Source organism: Lampetra fluviatilis, chromosome 13, assembly GCF_964198595.1.
Source record: "Lampetra fluviatilis chromosome 13, kcLamFluv1.1, whole genome shotgun sequence".
NCBI lineage: Eukaryota > Metazoa > Chordata > Hyperoartia > Petromyzontiformes > Petromyzontidae > Lampetra > Lampetra fluviatilis.
The window spans coordinates 12,493,819-12,508,528 of record NC_136287.1 but is presented as its reverse complement, the minus strand read 5'-3'; the positions used below and the strand labels follow the sequence as shown (position 1 = coordinate 12,508,528).

Sequence of the window (14,710 nt, the reverse complement as noted above, 5' to 3'; positions counted from 1 at the left end):
AGATAATTGGTTTTATATTTATTTATGAAGATGTGTTACAATAGTTAAAATATGTTTATTGTATATCACCAAAGGAATCAGGAAATCATTTTTGTATTGTTATCTTTTAGAGTGGCTTGTCCGTTATGAATTTTATGACAAAAAAAAACAAATTTCATAAAAAAATTAAATCTTGGATTTTCTATAACTCTCCATGGCAGACGTTACCTACATACAAAGTTAACATAATTATCAACTGAGAATTGGATGCTTTTGCCCATGCCCAGATATTTTTCCCATGCAATTCAGTGATAGTGCATTACGAATCTGTTTCAATTACTTAAATTCCCATCATTCCTACACGTAGCTGGACAAATAATATAAAGAAATGATGCATCCCTGCACAATCACGCAACAACAAAAATATCTAAATTAACAGGCAATAATGCATTCATATCTGGCCGCAAATGGCACAACCCACAACGTAGCTTGTGGAAATCAGGTGTGCAGCTCACGCAGTTTGTCCACACGACCACGCAGTGTTATCCACATGCCTGCACTGATATAAAAGCACCGGTGGAATGTGTCTTTCCTGTGATGGCCGCATGTACATACCTGGTCCGCCAAACTGGCTACTCGCCAGGGTGGTTGGTCCACTTTTCCCACTGTTCACCGGAGGAGAGAACATCTGTAGGCACAGCGCAAAAAACCCGGACAACGGGCAATTTGAGCAATAGCAAAGAAAATGGCATTCATGAAATAACTTTTTGTAGACTTATCGCCACATGTTAATTTCTTACATTTATACTTATTCATTTTATTTAACTCCTTCCCAACAAATATGTTGACGGTCAATATATTTTTATATAATTTTACCGTAAAGTTAAAATTAGAGGACACCTGTTAGAAGGATGTATTTTATACAAACCAGGAAAGGCTTTGTATTTTACATTTAATAAAAGAGCATAACTATTAAAACTTGTCCAACACTTACACTTAATGCATTTCAAATTGGTCACTTTGGAAAAAAGAAAACGATGTCACTGTCTACAGAAACAATCAAAAGAATATTTGCGAGCAGCTTTCATATTAAGCGTGGGAAAGCATTAAGCATGCAGCAATCTAGAAGCAAGTCTTGCATAAAAAATATGTATCAGCAAATTAAAATCTCATTTAAATATGCAAATGATTCAAAATCACAACAGAAGTGCTGGTGGTTCTAATGGTTTTTTAAATATCAAGACAATTCATCAGCTCTATTGATGTTGTTTGTTAAAGGTCAATTAAAATGGGCCCAATTTACATATGCAAATGAAAGCTTGTGCAGATGAAGAGATCGGGGCTTCCGTGCCAATGCCGCAGTCATAAGCCATTGAAATCGAAATGTCGATACAAAACAGCGCACTGCCAACTGATATTGAAACAACTGTATATGCATCACCACCTTGAGAAATCCAACACAAATGTACCACGGCGGGGCCCTTCTTAACGAACAAAACTAGCGCAAAAAGCTATAGCCCCATTCACGTCTATTTTACAAATACAACACCGACAAATATTTACCACTCACGGTACATGAAGCATAAACATGCACATATATGCGTATTTCCAAGATGGCGGCATATATTTGGCTCGGGTTGAAAACCGTCAATTAAAGCATTAAAGTTAATACTCTGGAGGATTTCAATGAAAAAAATGTTCCCTCATTTTTATGCAATGGCACAAATGAAAATAAAAGTCGGCCAATGCCAAGCCCCCTCTGCTCAAGTGGTCTGACAGCACATGCTAACAACGGCAAATCTTTAAATGCCCTGCATGCAGTGTATGTGAAGTTTTTGAAAACCTACTCTGTATATGGAAGAATTGCATGCAGCTTACATTGTATGCCACGTGCAAACCAAATATATACAACGTATACTGTGTAAAGATCACTATGGGAACCTCATTTGCCAGTAAAAATATGATAATTGGTTCTTTACCCTTCTATCTGGCAACAAAACTGACACCTTTTTACAAGGAGTCATGTTTGCATAGACGGGTGTGGATCAATCAACTTTAAGGACAGTGCACATTATCAGAGTTATGTTCTTTTGTTTGCATTATGACTGCAGGTATTGCGGTCTATGCAAACATGACTCCTTGTAAAAAGGTGTCAGTTTTGTTGCCAGATAGAAGGGTAAAGAACCAATTATGTGTAAAGATCGTCTACAAATACAACACATTAACACATATGCAACACATTCATTACGTGATATTGTATCGTGCCCACACGTATTGTGCGTGTATATTCACAGTATACATAATTATAATATATACCGGATGTTTGTATGCAATGAATTATAGAGCTATTCATTCCTGTTGGTTGGCGTTACATCTCTAAGACAACTTACATGGAAATGCGAAAGAAAAGCAATAGGTGGAGGTAAAAAAAAACACTGCACGTGACGACCAGTCAACACATGGTACTTAAACATTAAATCAGACAAAAATGAACGCTTTCTCAGCGCTACTCTCGCCAACTTCCAAAGACAAAACTTTATCCGAGAGATCTGATGGCGCGTCCATGATGCTGCCGATGCCCTACCGCAGTTTAGTCACATCGGGATGGCCACTCTTGCACTCACGTCTGACATGCAATCCCATGTTGGCCTCCCCTTTCCTTACAAATCACATTGCCCACGTCCCAAACACGCCTGAACTACTCTGAGCATTTCAGCCACCATGCTGCCATGCGCAAGGCTCACTCTTACAAACGGGGAGCACAGATGCAACACCACTGGGTCCGTGAGTACACATGTTTCTATTTAAAGTAAATGAGCGATTGCTCATATGATTATTTCTAAGACTCCCTTCACCTACACGAATCTAAATCGGTACTTGTTTGTATGCGTAGCTGGTGGCTTATTTCGTAGAAAGCCTCGGTTAACAATGTTCCATATTACACAATGCATGTATACTGATACACGCATCACCGACAGTTTTACGAACCTGCTTTGAAAACAAGAGCCACGAGAATTTTACAAGATGATAATTTTTTTTTGTCTCTAAATATCAGAGGAAAATGCTGGCTTTTAAAAAAAAACTACTTGTTTTTAACAACACGTTGCACGCTACAATATCGTCTTCAACGAGTTGCTGCAATGAAATGCATCGATGCCTATGCGTCCCATTCCGACACGAACAACTTTGGCGGTATCGGGAAGACTACTTGCAATGCATGCTCGGCTCATTCGTTATCAGTTTCCCTTAAAAAGCGACATGCCCAAGCCATGAGCCAGCGGTATCAACTAACATTCCCACTTTTTAACTGCCGTAGTGTTTCTTGGCAAAAAATCACAACAAAGCAATCTTCCGTCATTAAAAATGTGTAAATTCCTCCTCTTCGGAACGCGAGTGAAAATCGATGGATGAACCGGTTTCTGAGTCTACACGAACCAGCATGGTGAAGTATGGTCAAACAAGCCCCATGACCGACACGGCGTGGTCCAGGATGCCTTCATTATTTATCAGTGGATTGACAAAAGGGCTATAAAAACTCTCACATCTGACACTATGCACACAAGTATGACCGACAGTGGCGTGGCAAGTTTACGAACAAAAACGACTTTCTTTTAATAACGTCACAATCCGAGCAATCGGGTTTGCGCTACAATGAGCTTATTATACCCGTTAATTTCATTACATTTTAAAATTAAATTAACACAATGGTGGTAGGCATCGCCCGGAGCAAATCAATTGTTTGTTTCTCGAGACTTAAAAGGGGGGTGAGAGCCGCCCTTCCTTACCGCGCTGAAATCCAGCAGGTCATTCAGCTCCTTATCCGTCCCTATGGCGGCCATTCGCTGTGCCGGTTGATTCATGTTTAACAATTATACGCGACCCCCTAGAACAGACATAACGGACAGAAAGACCAGTTCTGCTTTAAATCCACGTACAGAGCAAATAAGAATGAATCTAGTGGGATGGGGGGACCGCTCGTGTAATCATCACGATAGGCTCTATTCCAGCCATGCGGTGAAGCCGATGGCCACTTCGCATTGGCGCGTTTTACGCACGCTGCCGATGCCGTGTTAAGTTATGGCAGCGGGGAAAACTGCGATTCAATTCGCAAGAGACGATTTTTTTTGTCACACCTCATTCTTTCCTCTCCCCGGTCCGACAGTCGCAAAACTATACCCACCCGTTGTCACGTCCGCTCACAATCCATGCATGAAACGTTACAATTCACAACATTTGACTCGACACGAAAGGCGCAATGGTGCGTGTGTGTGAGTATGGTTACGTTCACAGCAGCTGATTTTACGCTTAAGTTGTGGCTTTTAAAGGGCTCGCAAGACTCCACAGCAGCAGCAGCAGCACTCACAAGTTACACATTTGTTCACACGGTAAAAGTAGTAAAAGTTATTTGTACCGCTCGCCACACATCCTCCACTGACAAAGCTACAAACAACTTTCCACACCCGCACAATAACATCGCTATTATTAACAAGCCACCGTTGACATTCGAGCAATTTGTGACTTAACCAAATTTTACAAAGTGTAATATCCTAATCGGTCCGGGCTCATCCCGCAATACATGTAAACCAGACAGCATTATATACACATATATACATAGAAGCACACACGTACACAATTACATAACATTATATATAAGCAAAACGAAATAATTACGGGGGCTTCACGAGACGAAGTCGTATTTTCGCGAGGTGGAACATGTATTTACTGTACTGGGGGCATACAAAACCAACAGAACACGGCTGAATACACACAAAGTATGAACAACACCCACGCTGTACTCACACACTCTGAAAAATAGGCTCTACAGAAAGGTAAATAAACAATGCACACACAACGCTAAAACACAACACGGGACCCTTTACACGACCAGACAATACCAACCATGTTGATGCCAGTCTATGAAGACCCGTTAACTAAAGACCCCGCAGTGATGAGCAGACACATGTAGTAGTATTACTGCCGTCGTGTGACAATTAAGACATCTACACCGATTAATAAACACATGGTCAAGGACAATACCACAATTGTGTCAACACTTGGACCACACAAACAGCTCAAGACAGCTAAAAAGCCACTCAACCATACGGGTTACAGCTGTGCACAGCACACGAAGAACTGCTTCCCCAACTCAAGACAACACACGATCCATATTTTGAAACTGGAGTACTTGCTTCTTGTGTAAAAAGGACGAGGTGGAAACGATTCGGGATGTATACGATACTTAAGGAGGCATACATTAGCTACTTTATAAATGTCATCAATTTTTGCAGCAGCACAAAGACAATCGGAAGCACTTTCGCTTGCATTTCTAACACTGCTTATGCAATACCGCATAAACACGTTAAACATTAGAATGTATTTGAAAAGCTTTTACACATTGCAGTAGGAGATAAGTAATGTATTACTAGTACTGTATTCACACGTCACATTATGAAACGTAGCACACAATAGAACACGCGGTACTACTCCACGCACTGTACACACACACACGTGGAAGTTTGTAAACGTAGTATTGTGCATTACACTACTCGATTATTGTGCATTACACTAAGCCGATTCTACAGAACACACATTACGTGGAAAGATAAGTTATTGTATACTTAATTACTCTGAAATATCACGGTACACAATACACGTTGTAACTACTGCATAGTGCTACACACAATACTATAACATGCAGTAAACGAGTTCTCATATACATTGATCCAACTATACATTGATCCAACAGACCAAAACGTGACTAAGATGTATATGCGAGCTGTTAGTTGTATAAAGGCAACACGTGCATAGAACACCACCACAACAACCACGCATGAGTTAAAGACTTTAACAAAGCATGCGACACCCAAAGGCCGCCTATGCACAATAACATTATCATCGTAGAACAAACAATAAGATCAAGCTACAAGAATTGTTAAGAGGATTAACTCGTAACTTTGTATCCATTAAGTAAAACAAGCGGGGACGGGAGAGAGAGAAGGGAGGATGATGATGATGGGGACAGAAGAGGAGGAGGAGGGGGTAGCGATCATATTGTTACCTTTTAAGTTTCTTTGACTATCCCAACACGGACCATGAACTGAAAAAAATTTTGAAAAAAAAAATAATAATAACGAAAAAAACAACTATCGATTATGTAAATCCCGCCGAGTATTTTAAACGAATCGAATAAAAAATAATGAAGGAATCGATGGAGCGAGTTCGGGGCCCCTGGCCCCTTGGCCGCCGCCGATTCAACGCCGAGTTCACACAGCGCCGTCGTTACCAACACTGCACATAAGACTGTTACTTTCCGCTACTACCCACTATTACTTAAACAACATCAACAAAACTGCGATGACTGCGAGATGCCCCTTCCAACAGTAAAAAAAGAAAATTTGTTTGTTAAAAAAAAAACTTAAAGCGCAACAACCCAACAACCTCTACCCCCCCCAACCACCACCACCACCAAAAACAACTAAACTAATACGACGCGCAACCACTCTCTTACGAACAACTCTTTACAAATCTCTTTCCCCCTCCTTCTCCTACTCTGTCCGCTATAATAAACACAACTAAAAGCTCCACAGAGGCGCTCCGGTAAGCGGGGAGTGCTGAGGCGGCTTCGCTGCTGCTGCTAAGCGTTCGGCGGCGGCGGCAGCGGCAGCTCACGCGGGGCCGCCATCTTGGTTTGGGGCGGCGCGCGCCGCGTCCGTTGGCAGCCGCGCGGTATCCCTCCGCGCGTGCGCAGCAGCAGCAGCAGCAGCCCCTCCCCCTCCCACCCCGGCGTCGTCTCATAGTCGCTCAAGCACGGGCGTGATGCGGTCACACACACACAGACCGACACACGCACATACACACATCCCCATACACACCCCTATACCCATACCCCCCCACACACACACCCCCATACACACCCTCCCCATACACTCCCGAAAACACCCCCATACCCACACCCCACACACCCCTATAGACACCACCCTACACTCCCCCACGCACACCCCCACACCCACACCCCACACTCACATCACCCCACAATCCCACCATACACCCCTCCACACACCCCCACCCCCCCCCCCGCCATATACACACACACCCCTATACACACCCTCCCCATACACCCCACACCACCCCCCCACACACCCACACACACCCCATACCCCCCCACACACCCCCATACACACCACCCCACACACCCCCCCACACACCCTCCACACCCCCCCCCCCCACACACACACACCCCCCATACCCCCCCCACAGTGTATCAGCATATTTACGTTCACTCACACAACACCGATATTACACACTTATATATATAGCAGAGGTGGGACAAAGTCATTGTTATGCAAGTCCAAGTCGAGTCGCAAGTCATCAAATTCATGACTCGAGTCTGACTCGAGTCCAAGTCACATGACTCGAGTCCACATCTCATAGGTGGGACAAAGTCATTGTTATGCAAGTCCAAGTCGAGTCGCAAGTCATCAAATTCATGACTCGAGTCTGACTCGAGTCCAAGTCACATGACTCGAGTCCACACCTCTGATATATAGATATTTAATTACTTGCTTTCTGATGTACTGGTGCTCTAACCGTGTTTTGTAAAAGCCCCGCGTAACAATAATTCGCTAAATAAATGAGAGGTATGTATTTATCCTGGAGAAATCCGATAACCTACGAAGCTCTTGCTTCTTCTTACACAAGATGTCCCAGTAGTTTACAACGCAGTAAAACAATTGGGTTAGATCACGTAAATATAAATGTGTCGTTAAACCCCGCCACCACCCGACACAGCAAATTAGTAAGGGTGTCTCACGTAAACAAAACTTGGCAATTAGTTACTACTTCAGTGTTGGGGAGTTAAACTCACAACGTTTACAACGCATGCCGGATTATAAGACGCAGTTATTCCTGCCAAAACGCATGTCCCCCTCCCGCCAACGACCCATCGTCCATCCTCGAATGTAAATCTATAAAGTTGGATGGGTTAGCTGTAGAAACTTTGCCAAGGTAAGGGGGGTGGGGGGGGTAAGGTTTGTGTGGCGGTCCCAAAATACGAAATGTCAAGGGATTTAAATAGGGTCCTACAGTAATACAAACACATTTAATGTATTCTCTCTGCTAAATATCAATGAATGCGAAGAAATCAGCATCATCGTCGTCGTCTTTCCATTGACCGCCAGGATTTAAGAACACACACACATCACGATTCGTTATTGATTCCTGGTTCGTATCGCGTGAGTTAAAATGCCACTGTGTGTCGTGCAACCCTCCACCAACCACGTGCGCAAACGCGTTGTCGTTGAAGAGCAACCCACACACACAAACAACAATTAACACTTTGGGTTTTTTGTTGTTGTTATGCTCGTGGTTACAACCAGCATCGTTAGGTGATTGTTGGAATTTTAAATAATTTTCGCGTTTGTTTACGTGACGTTATTTGTCTGCCGTCGGGTGGAGGAGGCTGCAACGACACACACACACAAGCGCACATGTCACTTTACTATCGGGAATTTGCCTCCCTTTTACAGTAGTATATTGTTTTTGTTTAAAGCAGTTTGAGGAATCCGAATCTTTATTTAGACTGGAGGAATCCGATGGGCTATTAAGTTATTTTTCTACAGATGGCCATCATCATCATCTAGAAAAGTGGCACCATCATCTTCGTATTCTCCTCTCAGCACGTGGGTGATGGAGCCCGTAGTTAAAACCCACACATACAGAAGACGGACTTGTCTACCCTGAAGGTTTAGAGACAAAGGCGGCCGGGCGTGGTCACCCATGCACCCCCCTGGTGTGAACGTGCCGGCCTTCTTAGCTGCTACTCGCGAACAGCACTTGCCCCTACAATCTGCTAAGGCTATAGGGGGGATCTTTGTCTTTGTTTGTATCACGAGGGAGACAAAGGCGGCCGGGCGTGGTCACCCATCCACCCCCCCAGTGTGAACGTGCCGGCCTTCTTAGCTGCTACTCCCGAAGAGCACTTGCCCCAACAATCTGCTAAGGCTATACGGGGTTGGGGGGATCTTTGTTTGTATCACGAGGGAGACAAAGGCGGCCGGGCGTGGTGCTGCAGGCCACCCTCCTCGTGTTGCCGTGCTGGGTGGGGGGGGGCTGCTGTTCGACAACCGCCCTTGCCCCTCAAGTCTGATGCAGGCTATACGGGGGAGCTTTGTCTTTCTATAACTTTATTGACATTGCCAGCACTCCCCCCCCCCCTCCCAGTTAAACTTAAACATTCGGTAATATCCAGATTATAAGACGCATCTTTCCCCAGTTTTACAGCAAAAGTTGCGTCTTATCACCCGGCAAGAGCAGCGTCTTATACCTTCAGCAAAATGTAATAGTCAGAATATTTATTTTAATCCTGGAGGGGCGTCCTATGAGACGTCCCAAGACTCAATTCTGAACTCCATCAGACACACGCGCGTCTTTATATCTCTTTTCACGTGTGGATTTACAACACAGAGTACACAACAACACCAACATGTGGAGATACACTAACAGAGTTCTAGTTGGTGTGTGTGAGAGAGAGAGAACATCTTTGTATAACTTTATTGACCCCAACCAAAGCACAATCCTTGTGGGGGGCGGGGGGGGTCTTACTTTCCGTAGCGTCTTATAATAATCCGTCACTAATGTATAATAAAGCGAATAAGTCGCTTCCACATCGAGTCGCCGGTTAATGTGCCCTTGTTGTTGGTCGCGTTTGCCTCTGTTAGGTGGGCGCAAAGTGTTTTGTTCGTGCGCACTATTTTCTTTTACCTCCTCTCTTTCTTGTTCTCTTTTTGTGTTTTTGACTGTAACTGAGTTGTCTGGGTGGGGGGAGGGGTGGGAGGGGTGGGTGGGAGGAGGGGCGGGGGTGCAGGGATGTGGGGGAAGGGAGGGTGCAGGGGGGGGTGATGGGGGGCGGGGCAGAGGTGTGGGGGAAGGGAGGGTGCAGGGGGGGGTGATGGGGGAGGGGCAGAGGAGTGGGGGAGGGTGCAGGGGGGGGTGATGGGGGAGGGGCAGAGGAGTGGGGGAGGGTGCAGGGGGGGGGGGTGATGGGGGGCGGGGCAGGGATGTGGGGGAAGGGTGCAGGGGGGCCGAGCCCGCGCGAACCAAATTACATTTCGTACCCCGCACGCGCATTGAGAATCGCCAGCGTCCAATGAGCACCTCCCCTCGCCGAGCCTCGGCGGATCACGTGCGCCGACTGCTCGACCAATCGGTGGTCTCCTCGCTTATCCATTTTATTAAATTTAAACGCGGGTCCCCCTACCACCACCGACGCAGTTGCTCGCCTCCCATTGGTCCTCGGCCACATCTCTTTGGTTGTGACGTCACGGATTGTGCGACCGAAATTAAAGAAACGACGCCATGTTAGGTAGGGTTTTTTTGATGGTGAGGGGTGATGACGTCGGTGTCGGACCCCTTACACCCCCCCACCCACCCCCAGGTAACATGGCCACCACCCCTCCAGCTGACCTGTCACGATGTTGCTCCAAGCCCGCACGTGTTACAACTGCTATTGGACAATCTTACATATTTTTGTAAATACTCGTGCGCGCTATTCGGCGATTAATTACCCAGATGAGAAGGAGCGGATAAAAGTTGGCGATTGCTTGCACTTGCATTATCATGGCGTGGTCTATTAAGAATAACGTTTGAAAACACGTGGCAGGATTGTTGAAGGGGAATGTGGCCTCGTAAATTTCAATGCTGTGATCCACGTGGCCACGTATGGTGCGGAAAAAGTTCGACATACCTGCTCGTTTCTACACACGCCGTGTTTGAGACGAAGCCCAACGCATTCTGCGTTCTTGTGAATCGACCTTTTAAATGGAAACGCAGCCCAAGAATACAATAAGTCACACAAACTAAACTTACAGCTTCGACGACGAGAAGAAAAAAAACACTCAAAAAGATAGTCACACGCGCCTTTGCGACGTTCTTTCTGCCCTCGTAGCATTGACGTCAAGAGCGATATGATGGAGCGCATTATCAGAGCTATAAAGCCCTTGTTTTCTCATGAACGACGCTACAAACATGTATTTAAACAAACACAACCAGTGGCACAATCTTATCTCTGGCAGCTCACCACGGTTGTTGGTTCAAGCAAGCCTGGCTCTGATGAGGCACTGAATGTCGAAATAGGTGCAGAGGTTTTTGGGTTAGAGAGTTTGCTTGTGTTGAGCCAATGCTGTTGAAGTTATACACTCTTATAAGGCCCTGTTACTGATGGGATGTGTAAAAAAAGACTGGTGTTTTTATGTGGAGGAACAGATGTGAAGGAGCCGTATTGTTTGCCATGCGTTTTGTTCTCTTATATTCACTAACTACACTCATGATTATTTTGTGTTATCTACACGAGTTTGGCTTCCCAACGTCCTTAACTGTTTATATAAAGACGTTAACGTTGAATTATTTTGCAAAGCTGTTATTGTATCTTGCAAAAGTTCCATGAGTGAGAATACTGCCACATGTATTTGTAATATTTTCTTATCCCACGGAAATGTTTCGTATCAACTGAACGTTTGCACTCTTAGCTTTTTAGTTATTATAAAGGAAATGCAATGGTGATTTTAACACTGTACCGGCCACAATCGATGTTATGATACACGTACCAAAATGCGTTTCACGCTGCAGAGAAGATTGCTATTGTTTTGCATAAAAATCCATTATCCTGAAACTAAATGTTTTATGTCGTGCATACCAAAATGTTGTGCCTTAAAATATTAATTGTTACGTTTACATGAAATAATTATTACTGGATATAATTAAGGCAGACAATCCTTAATATCACTAAGAGGAATTGCAAAGGTGATTACAATAAGAAATACAATGTAAGTTCAAGACTGTTCAAAGTGTTTATTGAAAGTCAATAAATGTTTAGATGTATCTCAAGACTTATCGCGTTTTTAAAAATGTGCATCATAGCACTTTAACCCATTCAGATCTTTCAATGGTACATTACCCTGGCCAAAATGTACATTTCATGCAATCATCTTGCTTGATATGTATCTTGTTTGCAATAGAGACACCTATCTCAACACCCAATAGGTCATAAGTACGTTACAAGGTGGTTTAAATTGTAGCACAAAGTTGCATGGCGGATGAAACCAAATGCCATGTTTAGGTAGTTGGCATCTATATCCAACTAACGAAAATCTCTAAATTTTAAAAGTAGGAATTCAATCCTCACATTGTCCATAGCAGCAACTTCTCACGATATACAGTATATATTTTTTTTAAACCCTAAACTCTTAAATTAATCTACGGTACTTTTTAAAGTACGATGCATAGATGTTTTATGTGATTTTTTTTAACAATGTCATAACCCTAATGTTTATTTCGCTGTATGACTGAGCAATATGGCAATTAGTTGCCCTGGTAGGAATTGGAGCAGGCAATAAGTGATACACACTTCCATGGCACCGATGTGGGCAACCACACACGTTGGCAAATTGAAACAATAATATCGCATGTAATTACAAATTTCCTGCAGGAAAATGCAATATATTTTTATTATTATTACTTTTGGCCCGTTTGAGCCAATCAACATTTAATTGTACAATATTTGCTCAAAAAAGTGAACGATGGAAACGGTTTAAGCATTATCTGTAGAGCTGCCATTTAACTTTACGTTACATGTAGCCTGTGTTTTTGTACATAGCGTGTCATCCTCTCATAGTAGTTTTCGATTTATATTTTCCATCAGTGGATGAAGGCAACAATGGTGATGATCATTGAAAAATACTGAGAGGGGGGTGGGGATAATTCGTTTTTTATGTTTCAAATAAAAAACATGTATTTAAAAAAAATGTACGTCATTCCTAGTATGAGATCTAAAATTGAATGTTTCCTCCGGCGTTTTACTTTCCTCCAGGGTGGCAGGGACAATTTAGTTGTTTGCTGCTTAGTGCTCAAAGCACAAAGCTGGCCCATGGCTGTTATGCTCTGACCTTGCAGGAATGTCAACCGAACTGTTATTTTCTTTACGCAAAAAAATATGTGATGCTGCCCGCTCTCTGAAGCAGATTTATTCGTGCACGAACATTTTGTAATTTTTAGTATATCCCAGGTCTCCCTTGCAAATTATACGTTTGTCTTAGTGGCATCTTACATGGTTATAAGTAAGATTTATGTACGTGTATCTGATGATAATAATAAGCAGATCATTTTCACAGTGATCTGCATTTTAGTAGTGTGATGGTTTATTTTGTTGTGGTTAACTAATGATGATGAACACTTGTTGTTTCCTGCCGTCCCGATCACCGTCATCATCATCAGTAGCCACGATCTACCTGTCTCCATCACGCATGGACTCACAATGCCACAAACTATCTCACCGCCACAATCCTCTGAAGCGTTTCCCCACCTTTGGCTGCCATTCCATCGTTGTCTCGACCACCATCCAATATTCCTTCCAGCCAATGAATGACTTTAACCTGTGTATGTTCTTTAAACCACGTGTTCCTATTTTTATCTCTGTAATTCTATAAGTACCGCGTGCTAACCGAGTGCGCCACTGGAGCTTCCACCTCTCAGTGTCATTATAAGCATTACACTTTTCAGTTTTCATTTCAGTTTTTTCGTCATTGAGTTTCTGGTCAAGTGTATATGCCCTCATGAAATACTTTATTGTTCATCCACAGCGGTATGTTGCTTTGCATTAATAAATTAACTTTTACAAAACACCCCAACTTTTTCTAGTTTGAATCTTATCCCAACACTTTCATCCTGGTTCATCCTGCCTTAGGTGCTCATATATCTGATACTGGTAGGAACCTCCTGGTTACACCAGCCCACAGGGTATTATTGTGTCCGTCGTGCAGGGAGGAGCTTGGTGGGGAGGGGTGGGGCTGGGTGGAGAGGGGAGGGTGCGGAGGGGCTGGGTCTGGAGGGTGGGGAGGGGCTGGGTGGGGAGGGGTGGGGAGGGGCTGGGTGGGAGGGGTGGGGCTGGGTGGGGAGGGGCTGGTCACCCCGTGGTGCCCTTATAAAACTCAACGTTTAACCTACTCACGCCGGCTTGTGCCCGCCCTCACAGTCGGGCATATTTGCGGAATACACCACGCTGCCGTTGACCCTGGCCATTGACCGAGCAACCCAACGTTCCTACCAGCTCCCTCCGCAGGAATGTGTTTTATTTTCCAGCTGTGTGACTCCAACAGATATCTTCAGTTGTGTAGTGAACTTGTTCTCCGTGACTTTTGTTCAAAAAGTATTTTGCCGATGACATAATCATTATAACAACCAAAGGAAATTAACTCCCAAAAAATAATTGAACTACTTAAAGTTGCAAAGCAGGGCTCACGATAATTATGAGTAGTTCTGATGTCAATAACACCCTAATTGCCACTGGAAATTTCAATTCATTTGAATGTTGACAGAATTCTCATATCTGATAATAATAATAAACAAAGCTCATTAAGGGACAACGTTCCAAACTTAAGGACATTCGCTTGCGTAGATACACACACGAGTTTGTTTGTAAAAGCCTTTCCACACAAAGTAAAAACAAAAACTCAGTTGCTATAGCTGAACGCTATCGAGTTTGTTAAATCCTCGTATGCCTGGTGTTCTCTTGATACTCCGACTTCCACGGGGAAGAAGTCAAGACGCACTGGGCCAATCGTTTCCGGCAGGACCCTCACGTAAGAGCTTCCAAGGCTTCCCTGCTTGGACAACCTTAGGCGCCACACATTTCAAAACCATCCCCCGGCAAAGTCGCTCTGGACGACCGCGCACAACGGAA

General features: G+C 43.9%; 1 protein-coding gene across 7 annotated transcripts in view; it reads right to left on the bottom strand.

Annotated features, from left to right (window-relative positions):
- LOC144935553 (transcription factor 12-like) overlaps positions 1 to 6,714 on the bottom strand; it is a 175,110-nt gene extending 168,396 nt beyond the window's left edge. Inside the window, exons 1-2 of one of the 7 annotated variants that reach the window (XM_078862324.1) lie at positions 6,038 to 6,714; positions 595 to 667 (exon numbers count right to left, since the gene is read on the bottom strand). In XM_078862324.1, coding sequence (XP_078718450.1) covers positions 595 to 667 — 73 coding nt within the window. In that variant the 5' untranslated portion in view covers positions 6,038 to 6,714. The remainder of the gene's footprint in view (positions 1 to 594; positions 668 to 6,037) is intronic. The other 6 variants (XM_078862318.1, XM_078862320.1, XM_078862316.1 and 3 more) reach the window with 6 other exon arrangements.
- Positions 6,715 to 14,710: the final 7,996 nt, after the last annotated feature.